Raw genomic sequence first — 17,777 nt, 5'->3', positions numbered from 1 at the left:
AGCCAATGCGATGGCTGGGGCGGGGTTGGGCTCCCTATAAGTTGTCGATAGGCGGGCACTCCGCCCTAGTTTCTAAGGATCATGTCTGCGAGTCAGGATTCCCGGTAAGAAAGACATTTGCAAGAGCTAGTGGCTACTTACCCTGCTCTCCCTTCCGAGGACCCCGCCGGGGGAAGCTGAGGTCCACCGCCCTAGGCCCCCCCAGGGTTGCGGGGCGAGCAAGCCGGGAGCACCCGTGGGCGGGGGGGGGGCGGTGAGGGGCGGGTCCACGGCCGACGTTGCCGCCAGGGCTTAGGTAGAGGCCGAGGACGGCCCAGGTTTCGGGGCTCGGCGCGCGAGGTGCGCTACGAGGGCTCGACCGACGAGGTGCGCGAAGCCCCGGCGTTGAGTCGGGCGGCGAGGTGGCAGCCTGGCGTGGGAAAGAGAGGTAGAGGCGACCGTGCGTGGCCTGGAGCCGCCGGCCCGGTTGCCTCACTGCCGGAGGGCTCGCGCGATCGGGATTCTGGAGGATTCTGACGGTACCACTCGCCGAAGGCGGGGGTGCCTGCGTCCTCAGATCCAGTCGCTGAGTCGCGTGGAGCTGTGGGTCGGGGGAGAAGAAGCCGGCCGTTCTGTGTGCTGGTTTTCTTGACGGCCAGGACCGACCCTAACCCCGAGGAGCGGCCGCGTGAGGCACCAGGAGCCCACCCGGCGCCGGGCGGGCGGGTCCATTTTGCCGCACAAGCCGGGCAATGGGCAAACTGCGGATGGTCAGGTCCACTTTCCTTCGGGGGTGAGCGGCCTGAGGTATGGGAGGGCGACGCCATTTCGCGACGGGGCGGGCGGGATGTGGTTTGTTCCGGGGTGGGGTGGGGGGACGCCGCCGAGTGGTCGAGGGAGCAAGCACATGGCGTCCCGAGGTGTTCCCCTCCCCCAGTCCGCTTCGTTTCTAAGTGTTGTGCAATCTCCCCCTTTGCTAGCTTGGCTGGGGCTCATTGTGCGCGAGGCCGCCACCGCCCGCGGCCTCCCACATCCGGGCACTGCGAGGGGGGGAGATGGGCTCGAGGGAGTGGGGGAGGGCGCGGGCTGCATGACGTGGGGGGAAGGGGATGTCCTACCCTGGCATCTGGGGAGGAGAGGGCGGGACTTCCGGCGGGCAGGGGCCACGGTGGGAGGTGCACGCGTTTGGGCTTGGAGCGTCAGGCTCAGGACACGTGGGCCCGGAGGCAGGCACCACCTCCGCGCCCCTTAAGCGCAGATTGGTTCCTTCCAGCTTCTGGGTCTTCTAGGAAGGTTACTCTATCATGTCGGGGTCGGCTTGACTTGAGCCGCTCCCGAGATGGGGCCTGACTCAGTTGTAAAATAACTATTATGTTTTTTTGGGAACACGTGGGGCTTGGACTAGGAAGTGAAGGCTGATGGCATCATGCAAAGTTGGTTTGCTGCTAGGAAGAGGCTGGTTGTCAGGATTTCTACATACTGTATTTTTAAATCGACAGATCTAGAGACAATGGCCCCGATGGGATGGAGCCCGAAGGCGTCATCGAGGTGAGGTTGGACCCCTCCCACCATTATCCTTTAACTCTGGCAAAAGCAGTGCCACTAGCATTGTTCTTTGGCTTTTGAAGTGGTGGTTTAGTGAATACACCAGTGATTGAAACCCAGGATTCAGCTGTACTACGTAACATAAAACTTCCAGGTAGTTAGACACGACACCTTAACTCTCTTGCAGAAATTTGTTTAAAGATTTTAAAGTGTGTTTAAAACATGTCACTCAGATGCTGTTCTTTCTACAACATCTAGGTTCACTGTTTACAAGTGGGCTGGCCCCTTAGGGCGGTTTCCCAGGTCATGTAGAACCATCAACCATCTGGCTTCCATGGGGAGAAGAGAGGTTGTGGGCTCTGAAGCTGGTGCAGGCACCAGGTCCTGTTTACTCCAATGTAAGAGCACAGCCCTATTTCTCCTACTTGAATTTGTTTTCTACAGAGTAACTGGAATGAGATTGTTGACAGCTTTGATGACATGAACCTTTCTGAGTCACTCCTCCGTGGCATCTACGCCTATGGTTTTGAGAAGCCCTCTGCCATCCAGCAGCGAGCCATTCTTCCTTGTATCAAGGGTAAGACCCTTCTGCCCCAGAACAAGTTCTGGACTGTCCCTGGCCTGGGTAGAGTGGTGCCCGGTTGGTGGTGCCTGTCTCATATCAGCCAGGGACAAAGTAACTCCTTGTTTATCCCAGCTTGGCTTTTGGTTTGTGCCCATGTCTGGTTCATGCCCTGGAAACGTGGATTGCTGGTTTAATTTCAACAAGGTAGTGTTTTAGCCAGATCATGCTGGCTATTTACAGCTGTATTTCTAGCCCAATTTTGTGCAGTACTAAATGGCTGAAACCTGGCCTGATTGTCCAGATCTCTTCTTGTTTGGATACTGTGTTGTCATGTAGAGTCTGAAGTACTTATTGCTGGGCACATATGTCTATTGGTTGCTTACTAATCTCATTCAGCAGGGCTGTTGAATGTCTCACGAGTCCAAAGAATGCTTTCTACCATATAAAATTTCTCTCCTAATTTGTGTTTAGGTTATGATGTGATCGCTCAAGCCCAATCTGGGACTGGGAAAACGGCCACTTTTGCCATATCAATTTTGCAGCAGATTGAATTGGATCTAAAGGCCACCCAGGCCTTGGTCCTGGCACCCACTAGAGAGTTGGCTCAGCAGGTGAGTTTACCATTCTTCCCCTGAAGGACTTATTTAGCAAGTGGTTAACATAAACCAGAAATCAGAAGTTACGTGCTCCAACTCCTACCACTTTTGGAAGAACTGAAGTATGGGGAAAAGAGATGATATAAAGTCAGTTGACGACTTTTATGTTTCAAGACTTAGTAGGTTAGTTGTAAGCTTTTTCCTCACCAAACACTGTAAGCATCCCTTACTCCACCCATTTCCTGAGTCAGACGGGGAAGGCTGCTGGGTGGAGCCTGGCTGGCTGGGCAAGTTTGGCTGTTCTATGAAGAAAACCCCCTGGCAATGGGCAAAGAGACACCTGATTGGTGGTGGTGCTCTTGTATCAGTCAGGGGCAAAGCAGATGTCTAGTCCTTTCTTCATCATAGCTTGATGCCTGGGTTGGTGGCCAGAGCTGTTTCATGGCTGGGGCACATAAAATGTTGGGCTATTTTCCTGGGTCTTGGAGGGGAAAAAGATCAGAAACACTTGTCTCATAAGTTGATTACTGAGTTTAGGGGAATGTATTCTTACAGTGTCCTGCGGAGGTATCATGGTCATTCTGTGCCTAACTTCTGAACAAAGGCAGTGTAAGCAAGAAGTTACAGTAGAGCTCCACTCGAGGGCCCTTAACGTTTAGAACATGCTTTAAGAGTGAACATGCCGGGCTTCCCTGGTGGCGCAGTGGTTGAGAGTCCGCCTGCCGATGCAGGGGACACAGGTTCGTGCCCCGGTCCGGGAAGATCCCACATGCCGTGGAGCGGCTGGGCCCGTGAGCCATGGCCGCTGAGCCTGCGCGTCCAGAGCCTGTGCTCCGCAACGCGAGGCCACAACAGTGAGAGGCCCGTGTACCGCAAAAAAAAAAAAGAGTGAACATGCCAGCCAATGTAGGCAGGAGTACAACAATACATAGATGTCATTCCACACATAAAACTAATTGCTGTGACCCATCGAATAAATGGGTCACAGTTGATGACTTACAGAAAGCTGTGAGGTCTAATTGGTTAAGAAGCCATATTGAAGTTGTTTCAGGGGGCCATTATTGTGAATCAGTGTGTACATTCAGGAGCCAGACTGAGTTCAAATTCTGAGACTGCCACTTATCAGCAGTCTAATCTTAGATTGTTTAACCTACCTGTTTATTGCTTAAGAAGTGAGCTTAGGGGGCTTCCCTGGTGGCGCAGTGGCTGAGAGTCCGCCTGCCGATGCAGGGGACACGGGTTCGTGCCCCGGTCTGGGAAGATCGCACATGCCGCGGAGCGGCTGGGCCCTGTGAACCATGGCCGCTGAGCCTGCGCATCCGGAGCCTGTGCTCCGCAACGGGAGAGGCCGCAACAGTGAGAGGCCCGCGTACCGCAAAAAAAAAAAAAAAGAAGTGAGCTTAATAGTGTTTGTCTCAGAGCTGGAAAGAATAAAATACATAGCACTTAAAATGGTGCCCGGCAGTTGTAGCTAATATATAAGCACTTATGTTTTTCTGGTTCAGATACAGAAGGTAGTTATGGCCTTAGGAGATTACATGGGTGCCTCGTGCCATGCCTGCATTGGGGGTACCAATGTGCGTGCCGAGGTGCAGAAGCTGCAGATGGAAGCTCCCCATATCATCGTGGGTACCCCAGGCCGTGTGTTCGACATGCTTAACCGGAGATACTTGTGTGAGTGTACAATTTTCTAGCTCTCTGGGTCACTTCCTATACATGCTTTTCCAGTTTCTTAACGTGGCCACAATTTGATTCCCAATGATATCCTCTGAGAGTTGCTCTGTGATGAACCCCATGCGTGTCATCTGAGCCTGGCTTCCCTGTCATCTCAGCCCATGTAGTGTTCTACTTCCCAGGGCTATTGTCTGGCCTGGCAAGGGGGTCCCAGGCAGAGGATCAGTCTTTGTCTTCTGAGAGCAGACCGCCTGTCCCTGTTTTTTTTATTGGGAAAGTTAGGGGTAGTTCACATTTCTCTGGTAACTACCTGTTGGTGTTTTTCTTTCTGCAGCTCCCAAATACATCAAGATGTTTGTACTGGATGAAGCTGATGAAATGTTAAGCCGTGGGTTCAAGGACCAGATCTATGACATATTCCAAAAGCTCAATAGCAACACCCAGGTGAGGAGGACATTGGCGTCTTGCGCGCATGGCTGACAGTTGCTTTGTGTAGGTTGTGGTGTGCTTGGGGTGATGATGGAGCATTATCAAGTGCCAAAGGAGGGACTTCCCTGGCAGTCCAGGGGTTAAGACCCGGCACTTCCAATGCACGGGGGTATGGATTCGATCCCTGCTCAGGGAACTAAGATCCTACATGCCACGTGTTGTGGCCAAAAAGTTAAAAAAAAAAAAATCTTGGATGATATCCAGACATGTAAAAAACCCAAAAGTGCCAGGGGAACCATGGGGTTCTGGAGTATCCCCTACCCTGAGACTGCTCTTTTTTCCCATTAGGTGGTTTTGCTGTCAGCTACAATGCCTTCCGATGTGCTTGAGGTGACCAAGAAGTTCATGAGGGACCCAATTAGGATTCTTGTCAAGAAAGAAGAGTTGACGCTGGAGGGTATCCGCCAATTCTACATCAATGTGGAACGAGAGGTGGGGGCCCAGTGCAGGAGGCGGGCCTGGTGGTAAGTTGTTGGGTATAGCCCCTGACTGATCTCCTCCCACCACCCCACCAGGAGTGGAAGCTGGACACACTGTGTGACTTGTATGAAACCCTGACCATCACCCAGGCAGTCATCTTCATCAACACCCGAAGGAAGGTGGATTGGCTCACTGAGAAAATGCATGCCCGAGACTTCACCGTCTCTGCCATGGTGAGGTTTCTCCACCTTGTTTTACCAGCAGAGTCACATGTCAGGGTCCTACTCACAGTCAGTTCTCTCAGAACCAACGCACCTACTTGTAACACCGTTACACCATTCTATTTCCTGTTCTAGCATGGAGATATGGACCAAAAAGAACGAGACGTTATCATGAGGGAGTTCCGCTCTGGCTCTAGCAGAGTATTGATTACCACTGACCTACTGGTAAGTAAAAGGGCATTTGGACAAGAGGGGAAGGAAGATGGGAGAATCCAAGGTGATTCCCTCTTCCAAGGGGCCTGCTAGTGCCCCTCTTCAGGAAAGTAGCAACTTGGAATAAAATCTGGCACGCCTCTGGTTTCTGGGGAGAGGGGATGTTTGTTTCCTTGCCTTCCTTTGGCTGCCTACATGTATGCTTAAGTCTCTTTCTGCATAGACTTAGGGTGTCCTCTCATTCACACACTGAAGCTGCCTTTTCTCTGGACATAGGCCAGAGGCATCGATGTGCAGCAGGTTTCCTTAGTCATCAACTATGACCTCCCCACCAACAGGGAAAACTACATCCACAGGTAAATGCAGATCTGGACTGTTAACCAGCCCAGCCCCCTCCTGCCCAATCCTCCCTGCACGGAAGCGTCTTATTTAATCTTTAATCCTCACTTATTCTAAGGTGTCCTTGTTTTCCAGAATCGGTCGAGGTGGCCGTTTTGGTCGTAAGGGTGTGGCTATTAACATGGTGACAGAAGAAGACAAGAGGACTCTTCGAGACATTGAGACCTTCTACAACACCTCCATTGAGGAGATGCCCCTCAATGTTGCTGACCTCATCTGAGAGGGGCTGTTCTGCTACCTAGCCCCAGCCAGGGCTCAGTCCTTGGGGGGGCGCTGAGGAGCAGCAGGAGGGGGGAGGGAAGGGAGTCAAGGGATGGACATCTTGTCATTTTTTTCTTTTTTTTTTTTCTTTGAATAAATGTCACTTTTTGAGGCAAAAGAAGGAACCGTGAACATTTTAGACACCCTTTTCTTTGGGGTAGGCGCCGTCTCTTCTCCCAAAAACACTAATCCACTTCCCTAACCTAGTCAACCTCCAAACCCCAGAGGCTCTCCCCACCCCACCTGAATTCCTCTGAAAATGATTCAGTCCACCTCATTTGCTGGACCAAATCTGGAGGGAGAACCCCTGAGGAGTTAGGTGGCCCAGGGGGTTGTCCCCAGGTGGGGGGAGTAAGGGAGAGAAAATGGTAGCCATTTTTACATTGTTTTGTATAGTATTTATTGATTCAGGAAACAAAGACAAAATTCTGAATAAAATGACTTGGAAACTGCCTGCCTCGGCTCGTCATTTCTTACCTCCCTTTCCCTCCCATCTGCTACTGGGTACAGCTCTACTCCCTTCTGTTGAGCTTTTTTTGTTGTTGACTGGAAAATGGTAGTGTTAACTGGATAATATGACCTTTCTGGAAGGGGCTGGGCAAAGACCATGGTAAGTACCTCACATGCCTCAGCAAAGAGGAAGCAACAGGGCTTCCCTGGTGGCGCAGCAGTAGAGAATCTGCCTGCCAATGCAGGGGATACAGGTTCGAGCCCTGGTCTGGGAAGATCCTGGAAGATCCCACATGCTGCGGAGCAACTAGGCCTGTGAGCCACAATTACTGAGCCTGCGCATCTGGAGCCCATGCTCCACAATGAGAGAGGCCCATGCACCTCAATGAAAGAGTGGCCCCCGCTTGCCACAACTAGAGAAAGCCCTCGCAGAGAAACGAAGACCCAACACAGCAAAAAATAATTAAAAAAAAAAAAAGAGGAAGCAACAGACGGAGAGGAAAGGGAGTAGAAAGAAACGTTCAAGTTTTACATCCTATTGAACTGTGACAGGGAGGGGCTGCTGGCTCCATAATCACTTGTCACAACCACTAAGCATGTTTTGCTGAGGCAGACAAATGAATCCCCAAGGATCCACTTACCCAAAACTCCATCTCACTATCCACATGACACATGTTGCTGACGGCCCCTACTTCGGTGACACCAGGGCCAATCGTCTAACTCAATGACAAAATTTTAATGACTAAGAGATTGGTGACTGGGGCTGAGGTGCCTGAGTCAGGCTGGGGGTTGGGTTACCTCAGTTACAGGAAGTCAAAGATTGATTTCCTCTTTTTCCAAAAGAACTGAAGGCAGAGGGTATAGGGTTGATTGAGCAGGCAGGCAGCTGGTACCGACACAGAACCAAGCTGGACTCTGGGTGGAGGCTGTTCTGTCATGAGGTTGGCTGTGCTCTTCTCTGGGGCCTTGCTGGGTCTACTAGCAGGTAAGGAGAAAGGGGACAAAGGGGAGGGGGCCCCTGGGAAGGAGCCTGCCCCTGGGTTGCTAACCAGTGTTTCCTCTGAAAGCCCAGGGGACAGCGAATGACTGTCCTCATAAAAAATCGGCCACTCTGCTGCCATCCTTCACGGTGACACCTACAGCTACAGAAAGCACAACAAGCCCTGGAACAACCAGCCACAGAACGACCAAGAGCCACAGAACGACCACTTACACGGCTACCACCACTCATAAAACTACCACCACTCATAAAACTACCACCACAGGTACCACCAGCCACGAGTCTTCAACAGCCACTCACCATCCTGCTACCACCACCAGTCACGGAAATGCCACAGTTCATCCAACAAGCAACAGCACTGCCACCAGCCCAGGACCCTCCACCAGATCCCCCCGCCCAGGACCCTCCACCAGATCCCCCCGCCCAGGACCCTCCACCAGATCCCCCTGCCCAGGACCACCTCCACCCTCTCCAAGTCCTAGCCCAGGCTCCAAGGAGGCGATAGGAGACTACATTTGGACTAACGGTTTCCAGCCCTGCGTCCGGCTCCAAGCCCAGATTCAGATTCGAGTTCTGTACCCAACCCAGGATGGAGGAGAGGTAAAGCCAAACAACAATAGAGGACATAAGGGGAAGGGGATGAGGCCTTCCGCTACGGTTCAGAAGGGAAGGAGGAAGTAAAGAAGTAGACGAATACAGGGTGGAGACAAAGGGAACAGGGAACCTTGGACGGCACAGCTGTGTAGTCTTGTGACCCTCTCTCGTCTTTTAACTTCCGCAGGCCTGGGGAATCTCTGTTCTGAACCCCAACAAAACCAAGGCCCAAGGGGGCTGTGAGGGTACTCATCCCCACTTGCTCCTCTCATTCCCCTATGGACAGCTCAGCTTTGGATTCAAGCAGGTACTTAACCCTCATCCCTCACTCTCACCCTCCAAGTGCCCTACCCCTACCAACTTCTTGCCGCACTCCTTACTCCGTGTACCTGGATGCCACTCTCCCCTGCTGCCCTGAGTCTTCCTGGTCACCTCCCCAGGAGCCACTGCAGAGCACCGTCTACCTGAACCATGTGACTGTGGAGTACAACGTGTCCTTCCCCCAGGCATCACGTGAGTAACCTTCCCTTTCTCATCACTTGCACTAGATGTCTGGGCTCCTGAAGGGACCTAGGCTGGGGGTATGGTGGGGATGTGGCTATGGAGCTGACCCTTCCTCGTTCTTTCAGAGTGGATATTCTCTGTTCAGAATTCATCCCTTCGAGATCTCCAAACCCCTCTGGGCCAGAGCTTCAGTTGCAGAAATGCAAGCGTCATTCTTTCACCAGCTTTCCACCTGGACCTGCTCTCCCTGAAGCTACAAGCTGCTCAGCTGCCCCCCACAGGGGCCTTTGGACCAAGTAAGACCTATTCCTTCCCTCCCAGAATTTTCCCACTGCACTGAAAGCCCTCCCCCCAGGCCTATAATCTCCCTTCCTGCACCCCCAAATTTCCTCCCCCTCTCAAGCTTGTCAGAGCTAGGGGTAACTGTCCTCCCCTCCTCTATAAGACTCCACCCAGGCTCCCCCTTTTTTTTTTTGCTCTGAGTCCTCTAGGTGAGCCAGCCCCTCACCAATCTCCTGCTTCCCAACATTCCACATTCCCTCCTCCCTCCTTCCACCTTTATTCCAACCACCACCGTTGTGATGCCTACTTGCCCTATCTTTCCGCCAGGTTTCTCTTGCCCCAGTGACCGATCATTCTTGCTGCCTCTCATCATTGGCCTGATCTTACTCGGCCTCCTCACCCTGGTGCTTGTTACCTTCTGCATCGTCCGGAGACGCCCACCCACTTACCAGCCCCTCTGAGCATTTGTCCCAACAGCCAGGGCACCAGGAGGTGCCCTCATTTCTCACCACGCAACTGACTCAGAGACAAAGTTATCTTCCTTCCCTGTCTTGATGAACAAAAGTCGAGATAATGCAATCGGGAGGGATGAGAAGAGCGCTGTTTATTAAATATGACTGATTCCCCCTCCCCCATCTCCAGTGGGAAAATAGTAAAACTTGATCAAATCTTTATCCTTGGTTTTCCTTGTCCTTCCTGCCAGGATTAAAAGCCATGAGTTTCTTGTCACACACCTTTCTGTACCTTCCATGGTTGAGTCTTGGGGAGCCAGGAACAGCTGGTGAGGAGGGATGAAAATGTCACTGTGTGGCCCAATGCCCTCACGGGTTCATCCTTCGAAGCCTGACACAGCTGGTGTCGAATCGGCTTCGCCTCCCTTCCTCCTCTTCTTCTGGGGCCCCTGGCTGGCTCCAGTTCCCTCTCTCCTCCAATCCAGTGGAGCCACCCATCCCAGCAGCCTTCTTTCCAACCTTCATATTACAGTTACAGGCAAAGTAGGCAGCAAAAGCAATGAGTGTGGGTGGGAAGGTCACAGCCCTGCCCTGCTCCGTTTCAAATGCCCTGCCCTACCCAGTGTGCCCAGGCCTAGCGAACAGCCTGGATTAAACTCTTCCCGCACCTGGGATGCTCCTATCTCACCTGCAAAGGGTTTTCATCAACCACGGGAGCAATGCGTACTGTGAACTCCACATACGATCACCCTCTATGCTCCTGGGAACAACATGCCTCCAGCCTGGGCGACCCGCGGAGCCAACCCTGAAGTCCCTGGTGGTGGCGCACCTAGTGGTGGTGGATGGCACCCCCCAAGGCAACCTGAATCCAGATTCTTCAAAGGACCTCCCCGACCAACAAGTGCCAGACCCTTTACAATCAACTATGAGCATCCCCGGGGCCAGAATGGGACCCTTCCAGTTGTAGCAGCCGTGTACGGCTACAGAAAGCAGCCGCCAGGACCTGCAGACCCAGCCCTCTGAGGGCAGCACGTGGCAGGGACCAAACCACCACACCACCGCCTCGCCGACGCCCCGTTATGACCTTGCTGACTGTGGTGCGGGAGTCCCCAAAGGGTGTGGTACTCCCAGCAGGCGCCCAGCCAACAGAGCGTGATGGCCAGGCCCATCTCCACCGAGATGGCCGAGAGCTGGTGTCCCGGCACTGGGGGGCAGAGCGCATCGCTCCCGCCGCGTAATCCAAGATGCCCTTTCCCAAGGCTAGCTGCTAGGCCCCCTCCGCCCAGCCCAAGCCCTGGCTCAGCACGCGGTCACAGGAGGCCGAGGAGCGGGCCTTGGCCTAGAGGTGGCGCCCTCGGGCCAGTGGGGTGAGAGGGAACCCCAGGGCCCTCGTTTCACAGGGGCGGCCAGGGCTGGGCCCGCACGGGGGTTAAAGGCGTTGCAGTCCCCCGAAACTGGGCTCACCTTCCCCACCTCCCCCTCCTCTGCTTCACTGTCCCGGCCCAGCAGTTGCTGGCGCACCCATCTGCGAAGGCCTGGGCGAACCTGAGGAGAAAGCAGCATGGGCTCGGCGCCTAAGGAGGGATGCCTGGCTCAGACTGTGCCCCTCCCGTCGGTGCCGTGTCCTCTGGAGACGCCGAGAGCACGGGAGAGAGAACGCTACAGAACCTCCCCCCCGCCCCCCCCCCCCGCCCAACGCCATTTTGGAGACTCACGCTCCTTCTGTCTCAACCTCGTACAATGTAAAGTCAGCTGGAAGAAGACAAGATGGCGCCGAGCAGGAGGAGCGGAGAAAGGCTGGAGGATAAATCTTGCTGCCGAAGCGGAAGCGTAAACAAAGGCGCGAATGATGGAACTGCGCAGGCGTACAGCTTTGGCACGCGTTAAAATTCGAGCAGCAGGGTGGGCGCGTCCAAAAACGTGCTCTCCGGGCGAGACCTATGTTACGCGAACGAAGGTGGGATGGAGTAAGGCAGGAGCAGCAGCCCTGTTTAATCGCGAGAAGACGGGAGGCGGAGTGCCCAGAGCGCGCATGCGCACCGTAAGTCAATGGCGGTTTGAGGGGTTGGCGGAAGCTAGCCTTTCAATATGGCGACCGAGGTAGACGGGCCGCTCAAACGGGTGCTGGTGCCGATTCTTTTACCTGAGAAATGCTACGACCAAATTTTCATCCAGTGGGACTTGCTTCACGGTGAGTTTTATTCGGCATCCGGTCAAAATTGTGCTTCAGAGCTCTCCGGCCGTAAATGGGGCGTGAGTGCGGACTAAGTGACAGCAATGACAGCTGCCACGGCGCGCGGGGCGGAAGTCGCTTCTGAGAGGGGCGGATATGTCTCGGGCTCCGTAGAGGGAGGACTCCATATTTGAGCGAGAGAGGGGAGTCGCCGGGTGGGAGTAGTTCTTTGGTTTAGCGACGGTGAAAGACGAAAAGACTCAAATTTTACAAAACAAAGTTTAAAATCTGATTAGATCGTTCCAGCCTGTAATAGATCTCTATACCTTCAGGAGCAAGGTTACACTTGATTCAAAGCCTCTGATGAATCCAGGCCTTCTGCGGCTCCCCCAAGAATCCTGCCATCCCAGTGGCTTTCCTTCCAGCTTCCACGTTTGCTCATGGTCGAATTTTGGAATTAAATTGTCTGCCTTCCTCCTTCTATCTACGAGGCGACGCCAGAGCAAAACCTGCTTCTGACGTCAGACCTTTAGGGAAGCCTTCGCGGTCTGCCCCCGTCAGTTCTTGGTACCCCAGTTGTGCTCCCGGGACAATGTTTTAGCCGCGTTCAGGACCCACGAGAATCTGACTACTACTGGGCCAGGCACCTTGCGGATAGGGCTTCAAGGCTAGAGAAGATGTCGGTGGCTAGAGCATAAAAGCAAGCCCTGGAAGGGTCAAGTCCCTGAGTAGGGGTCAGAGACAGTGTTCAGGAATGAGTGATACAGAGGAAACCTATCCTTGGAGAAAGAAGACATGTGAAGTGGATTGCCTAGTGGCTCAGAGGCGGGGAATAAAGGATCAGAGGACTCTTGGGCATTGCTCAGCTCTATACAGGGAAGCAAGGGAGAGGTTTGGAAGTCAGATCAAGGAGTTTAGATGTGATGGCAGGGAATGGAAGGTTGGGTCAGAAAAAAGGAATGGTAAAAGCCGTTTTGGAAAGCCACCTTGTCTGAACGTGATATGATTTGGAGTAGGAAGAACTAGGCCTTTTTCACCTGCCTCCAGACCACCCAAGGCTTCCTTTGTGTGGGTATGTCAAGGTCTTAAGAAGCACTTCAAGCCTTTAGGCCTGAGCTGCCTCCTGGAACCCCTGGCTTGGGTTCCATAAGTGTCATCTCTGCTTACCTCTTTTTCTCTTCTTAGTTCCCTGCCTCAAGATTCTCCTCAGCAAAGGCCTGGGGCTGGGCATTGTGGCTGGCTCACTTCTGGGTATGTTTCTTATCATCTTCCCTTCCTGTTGTTGGGAGGTGGGTGGAGTGCTAAGATGCCATGAACTGGTTGGGTCCCTTAACCAGAAGCGGGGCTAACATGCCTCCCAGTCTGCTCTGTAGCTGTCGTGCTGCGCTCCCAAGGGATGTCAGCCCCTCAGCCCTGCCCTTTTCATCCTCTTTCTCCAGTAAAACTACCCCAAGTGTTTAAAATCCTGGGAGCCAAGAGCGCGGAAGGGTTGAGTCTCCAGTCGGTAATGCTAGAGCTGATGGCGTTGACTGGGACCATGGTCTACAGCATCACCAACAACTTCCCCTTCAGGTGAGGGGCCCCGCCCTTTATCTCCAAGGGTAAATGCTCACAACTCTAGTAAGGATTAGGGTGAGGGAGGTAAAAGGGCAGGAAAGCTTAAGCCTTTCTGGAACTCTAGCCATCATCTATGGTGATGAGAGGAGGTGAGAATCCCAAGAATGCCCAGTTTCCTATCCTGGGTCAAGCGGGTGGGGGCTGCCGGGAGGCAGGAGGTAAGGAACCAGCAGGGCTGTGGAGGACAGGGAATAATCAGAATTGGGTCCCCAAGATGGATGGGCTATGGAGGCTTTCCCTGCCTCTTTCCAGGCCCACGTTTCTTCCCCCCAACTCTTGACTCTGCAGCTCTTGGGGTGAAGCTCTGTTCCTGATGCTCCAGACAGTCACCATCGCCTTCCTGGTCCTGCACTACAGAGGACAGACTGTGAAAGGTGCTGAGGATTGAGCCAGGAGCTGGCTGCAGCTGTTGGGAGCCTTGCTGGGAACGCAGGCCTGGGAAAGCTGAGAGACTCAGAGGTTGATGAGGACTCCTTATCTCCTTGTCTCCCAGGTGTTGCCTTCCTAGCGTGCTCCGCCCTGGTCCTGCTGGTGCTGCTTTCACCACTGACGCCCCAGGCTGTAGTCACCCTGCTCCAGGCCTCCAACATGCCTGCTGTGGTGGTGGGAAGGGTGGGTGCTGGGAACAAGGGAGAGGATGTTGGGAAGGGGGACTGGGTGAGGAGCAGAGGGGAAACCCAAAGTTTGGGGGTGTTGGACTGAGGGGAATGCAAAAATGTCATGGGAACATTGGACAAATTCATGTGACAAAACGAAGGGTCTCAACTCCTCCCCAGCTGCTCCAGGCAGCCACCAACTACCGCAATGGGCACACGGGCCAGCTGTCAGCCATCACAGTCTTTCTGCTCTTTGGGGGCTCCCTGGCCCGAATCTTCACCTCCATTCAGGTGAGTGCACCTCCTCCCCTCTAGAGGGCACCATAACCTCACCTTACTTCTCTCTCTCCCCATGGACTTGAAGATGCTCCCTCTCTGGAGCCCTTTTTGGCTATGCTGACGAGTAACCCTAGCCGTGTCTCTCACCCAGGAAACTGGAGACCCCCTCATGGCTGGAACCTTTGTAGTCTCTTCCCTCTGCAATGGCCTCATCGCTGCCCAGCTCCTCTTCTACTGGAATGCAAAGGCTCCCCACAAGAAGAAAAAGGAGCAGTAGTTGAGCTGGCTCCTGGAGTACATTCCATGTTTCTATTCATCCACCCAACCTTGGGATCCTTCCCATCTGAACCAGTCTGCTGGTGTGACTTTTAATCATTCCCTGTTCTTCTGCAATTGCAGCTTTAGTGGAAATGCTTGGTTGACCCAGATCCTTAGAAACGATAGGGGAAGAGATTTACGGGCTGACATTTAATCATTTAGCTGAGATTCTTTCTTTTGCAGAAGTTTCCAGCTACTTGCCTATTCTGGGCAAAACTCTTACCCTGTCCCCCCCATTTCCCCACTTCCCTTCTGACCCTAGAGGACAGAGGCTGGACAGTGGAAGGGAATAGGTGCTTGTGGATTCCTCCCTCCCACACCCTGGCTCAGACTGTCTCCTGGACCCCAGTGCTTGGTGGGGGAAGGGGGAAGGGGGACAGAAGAATGACTGACTCAGGCAGGGCCCCAGGGTGGGGTGTGGAGGTTCCTGCTCTGGCAGGTCCAGGCGGAAGGGAGTGGAGACTGCTGGTTCCTGCTGCAGTAAAGGCGAACAGATATGGTACAATAAAGACTCAGAGACGTGGTGTAATCGTACAAAACTGTGTTCAGCCTACAAAAAAAAAAAAAAAACTGTCTTGTTTTGTTCCCACTGGCTTTCAGGGCTTTGGGGGGTACTGCCCACCTCCTCTGAACTGTGGTCCAACACAGTTCTAGAACAGGGTTTGCAGCCTGGGAATGGTGGTGGTGGTATTGGGGTGTTTCTGGGTAGAAAAGGAGGATGGAAACCTCTCTGGGAGGTCCATGTCCATGAGGGTTAGAGGTGGGTTAGGGGCATGGGGGCCCCTGGGAGGGGAGGGTTGTACAGAGTGGGAGAGCCTGGGGGTGGGTAGGGGCTGTAAGGGGGGAGCAGCTCCCCCTGGAACCTTGGGTTACTCTGAGGGAGAGAGCACGGCGAGGAGGCTTCCGGTTTACAGTGGGAAGAGCTGCAAAGAGAAACACCGGGGTTAGAAGGCACTTGGTCCCCTGAGTTGGAGGTGCCGAGGAGGGTCCCCAGCTCGCATTTGGGGGCGGTCCTGAGCAGCTCTGCGCAGACAAGTATAACTTGTCACCCACCTACCCATCCCTGGAACCGGACCCCAGGACGGCTTAGAGCAGCGCCGCCGCAGCCGTGTTGGGGCACGCTCAAGAGCGAGCTTGCGTGCTGCGCGCCTGTTTTCCTCTTTTGGGGCGGCAGGCCAGGAAGGGGTAGAGCTGGGCTTGGCCTGTCCTTGCCCCGGGGGCTGGGAGAGGAAGCTGGGTCACACGAGGGCCAGAATCGGGGGTGGGAAACGGGAAATTCTGGTAACTAGAACACGGTCACATCCAGGGCACTGTGGTCTGCTCCTGCGGTGCCACCACCAACAGACTATGATGGAAACGTCCTCTAGAAAGACCCTGGCTCCCCGGAACTCTCCCACCCTTCACGGAGCGCCCCCCAAACTTATCCGGGTGTGTCCCCTTCTTGGGTGGGCTCGGGGCCCCTGCCAGCCAGGCCCTCTGGTATCCGCCCCCACCCAGGATGCAGGCGGGGGGCACGTCCTCATTCCGCTCCCCGGGCACTCACCCGTAACCGCCAGGCAGGTAGGCTGTCGAGTAGTTGGGGGGCTGGTACCCAAAGCCTCTGCTCCCCTGGGTGGTCGTGTACCCGGGCCCCCAGACAGGCCCGCCGCCAGCCACGCCGCCGCTTCCCTGGCCGAAGTGGGGCGACCCGGCGCCCGCGCTCTTGGTCTTGCGCCGGGGCCGGTACTTGTAGTCGGGGTAGTCGCGCAGGTGCCGGGCCCGGAGCCGCTTAGCCTCTTCCACGAAGGGCCGCTTCTCGTCCTCGCCCAGCAGCTTCCACTGCGCGCCCAGACGCTTGGAGATCTCCGAGTTGTGCATCTTTGGGTTCTGCTGCGCCATCTGGCGGCGCTGGGCGGAGCTCCACACCATGAACGCGTTCATGGGCCGTTTCACCTTCTCCAAGGGAAGCCCCCCGGAGACCACTGGGCTCCCGGCGCCCTCCCGCTCCTGGGAGCCCGAGGACGAGGAGTTAGGGGCTGTGGGAGTGGGAGGTTCCAGCCTCCAGGCCTGTGAGGAGCCGGGTAGCGCCATCGAGGGTGAAGGGAAGCCTTAAGAGGGCGTCTTACACGCCCTCCCCTCCAAAGCGAAACGTTGATTCCCCAAACCCGGTATCCTTAAAATGGAAGTGCCTTCCTAGTCCGGAGTCGTTACAGAGAGACTCGTGTTCTTAAAAGGTATATATATCGTCCCCAAGTTCAGAGTCCTTATAATGGAGCCCCTGCCACCAATCAATCCGGCACGTTTGGGGAGTCAAGCGCAAAATCCGCTGTCCGGTACCCAGTCTTGGATAGGCTGTGCTCTTTCCTTGTGGCCGCGGGGTCCCCGACCCTGCCTCGCTCCCCCTACTAGCTGCCGGCCACCGGCCCGGGCTTCGGTGAAGGCGGTAAAACTTCGCGCTCTGGGGTCCCGCAGCTGCCAGGAGGCACAGCCCGAGTGCCACAGCCCTCTCTCACCTGGCCTCAGCGTCTGTGGCTGCCGGGTGCGCCAGGCCCGGGAACTGCTTTTAACGACTGACTCCTCCCTACTCCCTCCCAGCCGACCGCGCCTCCTGAAGGGCGCCAACCTCCCCCTCCCTTAGGCCAACCAGGTGTCCTGTTCTTCCCAGCCCCCAACACTCCCCCCCCCCAGGGGACCACGCCTCCTCCCCACCCAAGACCCAAGTCAGGCCTTCCAGCCCCAGTGGCTCTGAACAGCTACCCCTCCCTTCTTAAGCACTGGCAATTTAAAGTCAATGCCTTTGCACAACGGATCAGGCATCTGGTGATCAAAAGCCCTCAGGCTCAGAGTTGTGCTGGGAGGGAGGTGAGGACACCCAACCCCCCAATCCAAACCAAACTCTTTTCTGGTGCCTCCTGCTCCTCAAACCCCTAACCTGGCCCGGGGCAAAAAAGTCTGGCAGTCAGGAGGTAGGCAGGCCATTTTTGTTTCCTGAGGTGCTTGGGTGGTGATTCAACCCCTTTCCAGGTGAGAAAATTTAAACCCTCCCCACTATAGCCCCCAAACCTAGGTTTCTCCACTGCATGTTTTATTTCTAATCCTCAGAGTTGGGAGGCAGGGAGCAAGGAAGCCCAGGATGACCCCTAAGGCTGTGAGGTCAGTGATGTGGATGCT

The 17,777-nt window shown here is 54.8% G+C and overlaps 4 protein-coding genes and 4 non-coding genes across 18 annotated transcripts; 7 read left to right on the top strand and 1 right to left on the bottom strand.

The window, feature by feature from the left end:
• The first annotated feature begins 35 nt into the window (after positions 1–35).
• Positions 36–6,816, top strand: LOC149744790 (eukaryotic initiation factor 4A-I). Of its 3 annotated transcripts, none has more exons than XM_089899907.1 (11): positions 36–104; positions 1,479–1,527; positions 1,969–2,101; positions 2,561–2,700; positions 4,191–4,359; positions 4,694–4,803; positions 5,137–5,280; positions 5,364–5,501; positions 5,625–5,714; positions 5,979–6,058; positions 6,177–6,816. In XM_089899907.1, exons 1-11 carry the CDS (start codon positions 82–84, stop codon positions 6,319–6,321), a joined length of 1,221 nt encoding a protein of 406 aa, XP_089756033.1. In that variant the 5' UTR covers positions 36–81; the 3' UTR covers positions 6,322–6,816. The 3 variants fall into 3 exon arrangements, with proteins under 3 accessions (XP_089756033.1, XP_089756032.1, XP_089756034.1); XM_089899906.1 differs by lacking the exon at positions 36–104 and adding an exon at positions 447–772; XM_089899908.1 differs by lacking the exons at positions 36–104; positions 1,479–1,527 and adding an exon at positions 1,539–1,678.
• Positions 2,136–2,270, top strand: LOC149744794 (small nucleolar RNA SNORA48). Its single transcript, XR_016390453.1, has one exon. It is a non-coding gene; the product is annotated as a small nucleolar RNA SNORA48 (small nucleolar RNA).
• Positions 2,999–3,143, top strand: LOC149744793 (small nucleolar RNA SNORA48). The gene has a single exon (XR_016390455.1). It is a non-coding gene; the product is annotated as a small nucleolar RNA SNORA48 (small nucleolar RNA).
• LOC149744792 (small nucleolar RNA SNORD10) lies at positions 4,463–4,603 on the top strand. Its single transcript, XR_016390456.1, has one exon. It is a non-coding gene; the product is annotated as a small nucleolar RNA SNORD10 (small nucleolar RNA).
• LOC149744791 (small nucleolar RNA SNORA67) lies at positions 5,760–5,901 on the top strand. Its single transcript, XR_016390444.1, has one exon. It is a non-coding gene; the product is annotated as a small nucleolar RNA SNORA67 (small nucleolar RNA).
• An 820-nt stretch (positions 6,817–7,636) lies between the features above and the next one.
• Positions 7,637–17,219, bottom strand: LOC149744788 (transcription factor SOX-15-like). Of its 8 annotated transcripts, none has more exons than XR_016388776.1 (4): positions 16,171–17,219; positions 11,360–15,177; positions 11,109–11,189; positions 7,637–9,970 (listed from the first exon to the last, which is right to left on the bottom strand). XR_016388776.1 is itself a non-coding variant. In XM_089899932.1 (2 exons), the coding sequence occupies exons 1-2, from the start codon at positions 16,695–16,697 to the stop codon at positions 15,382–15,384; spliced, it is 696 nt and encodes a 231-aa protein (XP_089756058.1). In that variant the 5' UTR covers positions 16,698–17,197; the 3' UTR covers positions 15,196–15,381. The 8 variants fall into 8 exon arrangements, 1 of the variants encoding a protein (XP_089756058.1); XR_016388775.1 differs by lacking the exon at positions 11,109–11,189 and adding an exon at positions 10,333–10,473; XR_016388777.1 differs by having other exon boundaries at positions 11,384–15,177.
• LOC149744789 (macrosialin-like) lies at positions 7,650–9,866 on the top strand. The gene is made up of 6 exons (XM_089899910.1): positions 7,650–7,797; positions 7,880–8,412; positions 8,594–8,713; positions 8,847–8,919; positions 9,036–9,206; positions 9,520–9,866. The coding sequence occupies exons 1-6, from the start codon at positions 7,749–7,751 to the stop codon at positions 9,651–9,653; spliced, it is 1,080 nt and encodes a 359-aa protein (XP_089756036.1). The 5' UTR covers positions 7,650–7,748; the 3' UTR covers positions 9,654–9,866.
• Positions 11,695–15,166, top strand: LOC111185683 (mannose-P-dolichol utilization defect 1 protein). Of its 2 annotated transcripts, XM_022595455.2 has the most exons (7): positions 11,704–11,835; positions 13,003–13,068; positions 13,257–13,389; positions 13,723–13,808; positions 13,928–14,046; positions 14,211–14,321; positions 14,461–14,586. In XM_022595455.2, exons 1-7 carry the CDS (start codon positions 11,733–11,735, stop codon positions 14,584–14,586), a joined length of 744 nt encoding a protein of 247 aa, XP_022451163.1. In that variant the 5' UTR covers positions 11,704–11,732. The 2 variants fall into 2 exon arrangements, with proteins under 2 accessions (XP_089756040.1, XP_022451163.1); XM_089899914.1 differs by lacking the exon at positions 13,723–13,808 and having other exon boundaries at positions 11,695–11,835; positions 14,461–15,166.
• Positions 17,220–17,777: the final 558 nt, after the last annotated feature.

This window comes from Delphinapterus leucas, chromosome 19 (genome assembly GCF_059928025.1).
Source record: "Delphinapterus leucas isolate spDelLeu-1000000601 "Yukka" chromosome 19, BTC_Dleu_Yukka2, whole genome shotgun sequence".
NCBI lineage: Eukaryota > Metazoa > Chordata > Mammalia > Artiodactyla > Monodontidae > Delphinapterus > Delphinapterus leucas.
Note: the sequence above shows the minus strand (reverse complement) of the source record. Positions and strands in the feature narration are given on the sequence as shown.